Source organism: Echinops telfairi, unplaced genomic scaffold (assembly GCF_000313985.2).
Source record: "Echinops telfairi isolate 266 unplaced genomic scaffold, ASM31398v2 ScPeMD7_443;HRSCAF=831, whole genome shotgun sequence".
Lineage (NCBI taxonomy): Eukaryota > Metazoa > Chordata > Mammalia > Afrosoricida > Tenrecidae > Echinops > Echinops telfairi.
Genome location: NW_022104341.1, coordinates 73,339,810 through 73,347,432, shown reverse-complemented (window position 1 = coordinate 73,347,432; position 7,623 = coordinate 73,339,810). Strand labels below are relative to the sequence as shown.

Genomic DNA, 7,623 nt, shown 5'->3' with positions numbered 1-7,623 from the left:
CGCTGTCCGCACAATGGTTCTGTTCCGGGACATGCTGCAGCCGCTCTGTCGATCCAGCTCGTTGAGGGTCTGACCCTCTCCTTTAGCAGGCATGACACCCTTCTTCAGGACTAGTCCCTCCTGGTTCCGTGGCCCAGCTGCAAGAGAGAAAGTGGCCGCCCTCCCTTCTAAGGACATTCTGGCTGCACTTCCTCTGGGAAAGCTTTCTCTGCCCTCCTAGAAGTCCGACGCTTTGATTTGCTGTCCGGGAGGTGACTGAAGATACCGTGGCTTGGGTTAGATGCACCTTAATCCTCAAAGTGACATCTTTGCTCTTTCACAAAGATTTGTGCGGCAGATTTGCCCAAGGCGAATCTACTCTTTGATCTCCTGACTGCTGCTTCCATGAGCGTTGATTGTGGAGCTAAGCAAGATGAAATCTTGACAACTTCAAGCGCTTCCCCGATGCTCGTGGGCCCTGTTGTGAGGATTTTCGTTTTCTTTACCTGGAGGTGTCACCTGTACTGAAGGCCACAGTCTGTGATCTTTGAGTCCTCGTCACTTCCAGGAAGCAAGGTTGTGTCGTCCGGACATCAGGAGGTTGCTAGTGAGCCTTGCTCCCGCCCTGATGCTGTGTTCTTCTTGTTGTCTGGCTTCTGGCAGGACTTGCTCAGCACGCAGACTGAAGAAGTATGGTGAAAGGATGCACCCCCCGACACACGTCTCTCCTGATTCTAAACTGTTCAGGACCCCCACGTTCTGTTCAAAGGGGGGCCTCTTGGTCTTTGTTCAGGCTCAGCAGACGGTCACTATGGCAATGATGCTGCTGGGGGTGTCATAGGGACCATCACGTTTGGTAGGTGGAGATACTGAGGCCAGAGAATGGAACAGGTGGCCCCAGGTCACATAGCAAGTCAGCGGCAGAGCTGGACCTCCAACTTCTATACAGACTTATAAGTCAATGGAGATGGACAACACAAACCCTCACTGCCGACTCACACACAGTGACCCGACAGGACTGGGGAGAACTGGCCCTATGGGTTTCCGAAGTTGTGTCTCTCACGGGAGTAGAAAGTCCCGTTTTCCTCCCTCGGAGTGGTTTTGAACTGCTGATCTTGCAGTTAGTAGCTCAACTGGGAACCACTGTACTCCAGAGCTCCTGCAGTCAGTGGTAACAGTTTACTTTTATGGAGTCCTTCCCAGCCTCTGGCCACTGCCAGGCACTATACCAGGTAGCGCTCACAGCAATGAGTAAAGAGGCACGATTCCTCTCCTCAGATCTCAGAAAGACGAGCCACCTGACCAAGCTCACATACCAGCCGTGAGCCAGGCCCTGGTGGTGTCTGCTGAGGCAGAGCTCCCCGCCTGTGGAGCAAGCCTCGGGGGCCGGGTTCTCGGTGTGTGCACGCTCGTGCGTGGTCCCACTTTGCAGAAGGAGAAGTCCAGGCTCAGAGAAGCAAATGGACGGAGAAGCTAGGGCGGGAACCCAGGTCTCCAGGCAACCCCTTTCCTACCGCGGTTTGTGTCTTCTTCCTGGACTCTCTTCCCTCTGGTTTGCTTCAAGTCACCAGCTCAGCGACCCTCCCCTCCCGGCTGTTACTTGCCGCCAGCCCGCAGGCGTGCAGAGGGCAGCCATTTGTCTCAGTGGACTTGTTCAGGGCACACGCCTGGAGTTGGGCACACAGCCGGCAACCGGCCACAGTGTGTCAGGTCATTGCTTGAGCTCTACGTGAGCTACGGGCGTAACAGACACGGCGGTCGTGTGCGATTCACTGCACAGACACAGAGGGACGCAGGGGGAAACAAGCGGCAGGTTATGCATTGACATCTGTTCAGGTTTCGTTTTTCTTTTATTCACAAGATCGCTGCACTTCTTGATAGGTGGGCGGAGCTCTGGGGAGGGCTGGGGGTGCCGCCGAGGGACTCCAGAGGCCTGCTGGCAGGGCAGAGTTCGAGGCTCCTGTCTGCTCCCTGCGAGGAGCTTCCGCAGGCATGGTGGACAGGAGTCGTTCAGAGTGGACCACATGAGAAGGAGGGGGCCCCCAAAGGTCACTCATCTGAGACCAAGGGTTGGGCTGGGGAGCTGAGCGCAAGCCCAGGGGATACAAAGAGACACACCTGGGAAAAGAGGAGCTGATACCCAGGGCTCAAACAGAATGGAACTATTTTGAAAATGATGAAGGCAACATATGTTCAAACGTGCTTGATGCAATGAATGCATGGATTGTTATAAGAGTTGGAAAAACCCCCAATAAAATGATTTATTTATAATAAAAGAGTGAGAGAGACTTGGAAATTGGGAGTCAGATCTCAGCCAAAAATCACAAGATGCCCGAGGGACCACCTGCCCTGCGCTGCACCAGCCACCCCCAGGCCCAACGTCACAGCAGCATCAGGACCACAATGGCAATGACCATGAGCACGCCAGCCAGGATGCACAGGCCCAGGAAGACAACATCACTGGTGTCCTGGGCCCCCATGGCCAGGGCGCCCGCCAGCACCTCGGCCTTGGCCCCGGGCGGGGCTTCCTGCAGGTGCTCCGCCGTGGCGGCATAGGGGCGGAGCCAGGCGGAGCCAGACCGCAGGTGGACAGCGGCCTCCTTGCGCCGCGGCTCACAGAGGACCTCGTACTCGTGGATGTCCTCCCGGTCGCCCGCTGAGAAGTCGATGTACAGCACGCTGACGATCACCGAGGTGTTGTTCCTTCTCTGTGGGGACACGAGAGCCTCACTCGCACCTGCGGGGCCTCAGCCGGCCCTGTCCCCGCAGACTCCCTGCAGCCCCATCTAGAGCCCCACGCTGAGCCCCAGTCACCCCACCTGGAAAAGAGGGTGAGAAAGAAGAGTCTCTGGATGGGCCAAACCGTTAACTGTCGACCAGAGGCACCCATGGAGAAAGGCCGGGCGTCTCCTCCTGCAGACTGGGCCGCTAAACCCCCCTGAAGCTGTTGGCGGAAGACAAACAAGGTTTCGCTACATCTATGCCTTGTGTGCTGTGTTCAGACACGGATCGTTCCGGCAATCCTGTGACGGTCATTCTGGTATGTTTTACTTATGCTTGTTCCTATTAGGGTATATCTCAGAGGGGCGTCGCCTTTAGGGGTCACTCTCTGGAGCTGTGTTATGTGTTTCTCTGTTTTTCAGTAAATGAAACCCAGGGACGTTGAGCCTTCAGGGAAAGCCAATAGAACACGGGTTTCAGGGGGAGGGGGATCTAGAGGTGTCGGGAAGATGAGAGGGAGATGGTGTCAAGAAGCCCAGGAAGGAAAAGCAGGTTTGGAGACTGATGATGGAAGCAACTGTACAATTCTGTTTGACGTGATGGAACTGTGGAGTGATAAGACCTATGTATCAACTCCCCAGTTACAGCAGATTGGGGGGGAAAAGCCTAGATCCAGGAATGGGTTTTGGGCTCGCCGCACTAAATCCTAGCTCCAGCGTTAGAACAATTAGTTCTTACATCATGGCCCTGCTCGATACTCACCCTCAGGAAGGGAACACAGAAGACACAGGAGCTACAGCAAAATGTAGCAAAAAATGTGGGTGGTGCTCAGCTATCCGGTAAAATAGTAATTGGGGTCCTAACGGCTTGTCTTCAAACAAGCAGCCATCTAAACGAGATGTCAACGAAGGCCACATGGACGAAGCACACCATCATCAGTCACCGAAGGATCGGAATCCATACAATCCGAAGTTGAAGGAGGCATCCATCCGTACCATAGCCTAAATGGTGAGAATCCGGTGTGCAGAAGGCGATGGATGAGAGTGGAAGCCCAAGATTCATTTGTGGAACTACCTAGAAAAAATGCCTCCGGAGGACTCCCCCTGTCTAAAATTGAGGGACAGGAGGGAAGTGGTCCCTGAACAGAGTGCTTGGGACAGAGGAATATAGAGGATCAGGCAGGGATCTGACTTGAACAGTTAAAATGTTGTGGGCAGATGCCCCCTGTGATGCGGGCTGGACCTGATCTGGTTTCCAAAATGCTCTGTATTTGGGTTTGTATTGTTTTGCTTGTTCACATGAGAGTGCATCTCAGAGGCCACCCCCTTGTGTTCTGTGCTTCCCTGGCTTTCGGTATGAAACCCAGAGTGGATGAACCTAGAGGGACAGCAGTCGAATTGGGGGTTTGGGGGAAGGGGGGTACAGTGGGGGTGGGGCAAAAGGGAGCCGATGTCAAGGAGCCCATGTGATAAAAAGTGTTTGGAAACTGATTGTGGTCGCAACTGTATGTTCTACCTGACGTGACTAAAATTTGGAACGGTGTATGTATTACATCCTAACTAATCATAATAAAAATTAAACTACATTTTGAAAACCCTCTGGAGCACGTGGGGTCATCATGAGCCAGAATGGATCCGACAGCCACCTGCTTGTCAGTTTTCAATGGAGGGGAGACGTCTGGAAGCACAGGGTCAGAACTGCTTGGCCTACACTTTCTCCGGCTTCAAGGAGACGAGGTCTGTGGAAAGCAGTGACAATCATAGCAGCTCACACTTGGAGGACATGCGCCGAGGTTTACCAAAGGCAAGCAAGCAAACAAACACTTCACGGTCATGCATTTGTATGACTCGAACATTTAACATTTTGTCTCCAGTGTGTCTGTCTGTGTTGGAAACAGGGTTGCATCTGGAACCCATTCAGGCACCGGGGCTTTCTGGTCAGCACTGCGTGCACTCCGGTACACCTCTGGTCGTGGGGCTCCCGTTTCCCTGAGAACTTGGCCACCAAGGGCTGCACGTTTGAGTGTGTCATGTGTGTGACATGAAACTGTGAAGTAGTGGGACTTAAAGATGTAACGGCTTATCAGCATTTGAAGATAACGGTACTTGATAACCTCTTTTTTAAAATTGCCTCCACCGTTTAAGCTGGGAAGTCATTGGGATAGAGAAACGAACAGTTATCTACATGCCATGTGAGGGCTTGGGTCCGTGCATTAAGAATTGTGTCCAATAAGGCATCATCGGAACAAAAAATCTTACCATAGTGAATGATGGGGGGAGTGCGGAGTGGAGACCCAAAGCCCATTAGCAGGCCACTGGAGATCCCCTCTTGCAGGGGTCTCGGGGAGGAGACGAGCCAGTCAGGGTGCGATGTAACAATGATGAGAAATACAACTTTCCACTAGTTCCTAAATGTTTCCTCCCCGCTCCCACTACCATGACTCGAATTCAACCTTGCAGGTCTGGCTAGACCAGAGGAGGTACACTAGTACAGATAGGAACTGGAAACACAGGAAATCCAGGGTGGATGAGCCCTACAGGACCAGTGGTGTGAGTGGCGAAACAGGGAGGGTAAAGGGAGAGTGGGTAGGAAAGAGGGAACCGATTACAAGGAACTATATGTGACCTCCTCCCTGGGGGAAGGACAACAGAAAAGTGGGTGAAGGGAGACATCGGACAGGGCAAGATATGACAAAATACCCATTTATAAACTATCAAGGGCTCATGAGGGAGGGGGGAGCAGGGGGAGGGAGGGGAAAAATGAGGACCTAATGTCGGGGGTTTAAGTGGAGAGAAAATGTTTTCAGAATGATGTACAAATGCGCTTTACACAATTGATGTGTGTGTGGATTGTGATAAGAGTTGTATGAGCTCCTAATAAAATGATTTTTAAAAAAAGAATTGTGTCCAAATTGTTCATAATGTCTCTGTACAACCTCAAAACAACCAATAACATGCCAGTTGCAGAAGGAGAAGGAGGAGGAGGAGCACCGAGACCTGATGCCATTGAGCTGCTTCTGACTAACAATGGCCCCGGGTCACTCAGCAGAACTGCTCCGGAGCCTCTCAGTGCCTGCAGTCTTGACCCACTAAGGCCCAGGTGCCAGGCCTTTCCTCCTTGGTGCCCCTGGGTGAGTCTGAACAGCCAACCTTAAGGTGTAATGGAACGCCAACTGAGCCCCCAAAGCACCCCTGCCAAGTCCCACAGACTCTGTTTTAAGTGCATTGTATTATTTAATTCTCACAACAACGTCTCTGTAATAGGTACTATTAACACTCCTCTTACAAATGAAGAAACCGAGGCACAGAGGTTGAAGCCCTTGTCTGAGGGCAGACTGCACCCACGGGTCAGACGCCATGTTCTCACCCAGACCTGTCCCAGGCTCATGTGTGCCCTTGGACCTCAGGCCTCATTTAGACCAAAGGACATGCACCAAAAAAGCCTTTTTGGAGCCCATTGTTCATGTCCCTTCTGGGAAAGTCTACGGGAGTGACTCAGAGGCCCAACAAGGGCCATGCCATGTCCAGAGCTACATCTGGAAGCCGGGCCTGCTGCCTCCCACCTAGAAGCTCTGTCGTGGACGCTGCGTGGCCTCCCTTTGGGAATCTCTTCTCCCAATAACTTTGGAAGCAGGTGTTGGCCAGCAGCACTGCCCAGGATTGGGAAGAGTCATGGGGTGGCTGGATGTGGGCGCTGGCCCAGCATGGCTGCCACAGCCTCCCAGGTGACAGAGGCAAGAGTCCAGTCTCATCAAGCTTGTGCAGCGGCTGGGGGGATGGAGGAGCAGCGTGTTGATGGTCAGTTGGAGTGGTCTGGAGATTGGGGCCTGCCGTGCAGTAAGGCTACTCTGCCCCCTCCCCGTCCTGGCAGTTCTGACTCATGACAGCCCTATAAGGCAGGGAGAACTGCCTCTGTGGGTTTCCGAGGCTGGAACTGCTTACGGGAGTGAAAGCCTCCTCTTCCTCCCGCAGAGCAGCTGGTGGGTTTAAACCACTATCCTTGCAGCTCACAGCCCAACACGAAACCACTCCGCCACCGGGCTCCTTCTGCTCGTCCCACCCACTCCAAATCTGCAGCGGCCATGACTCTTCAGGCTGCCCAAACTGCCTCCATCAGGCAGGCAGCACTAACAATGGAAGCTACCTGGTATAGAGCCCAGCCACCTTGATGAAAAGGAAGTGCCCACCACTGGTGCCCAAATGACCCCTTGGTTAAGGGCATGGAAGAGAGAGCAGGAGCAGCTGGCACTGCGCGTCTCTCCAACCCTGGGCTCCCGTGTTCCTCCACAGAGCCTTCCCCTGTGCCCTCTGAGGAGGATGGTCTCCTGACTTTTGTGATAAAACCAGGCCCTGAGCAGAGGCAGGCAAGTTCGAGAGTGGAAGCGGATTCAGTAAAAGGGGCAAAGCAAAGATGCATAGAAGCGGGGTGGGGGTGGGGGTAAGGGGGTGGCTCACATAGGATGGGGCAGCATGTTTAAGGGAAACAAAAGGCCAGACAAGATGGGGTGTTGGAATCATGGCTCTAATGTTTGTTGAGAGATGAGGAAAAGGATGGAGCGAGTCTGGTTTTGAGGACGAGCTCTGCTGTGGAGAGTCTGGCAGGGTCACCTTAGCCTGAGACTCGCAGACTCTCCCGTTCCTGGCTTCCGAGATCTTGATCCAGAGGTTCTGTGGTTCTGAGTTCTGGTGGTGGTTCTGAGACGGCAATTCTGAAAACCTATGAGCTCTTAGCTCTAGAGTTCAGGATTCCTTCCTTCTGGGATTCTTTGTCTCCATCATTTTCTGACTCTATGGAATGTGGTTCTGTCCCGCAACAATGAAAAATACAACTTTTCTCTAGTTCCTAAATGTTTCCTCCCCGCTCCCACTATCATGATATGAATTTTACCTTGCAAGTCTGGCTAGACCAGAGGATGTACACTGG

The 7,623-nt window shown here is 53.0% G+C and overlaps 1 protein-coding gene across 1 annotated transcript in view; it reads right to left on the bottom strand.

Moving 5' to 3' along the window:
• Window positions 1–2,209: 2,209 nt before the first annotated feature.
• Window positions 2,210–7,623, bottom strand: part of CDCP2 (CUB domain containing protein 2) — a 20,883-nt gene continuing 15,469 nt past the window's right edge. The window contains exon 6 of the mRNA XM_013003840.2: window positions 2,210–2,687. Coding sequence (XP_012859294.2) covers window positions 2,361–2,687 — 327 coding nt within the window. The 3' untranslated portion in view covers window positions 2,210–2,360. The remainder of the gene's footprint in view (window positions 2,688–7,623) is intronic.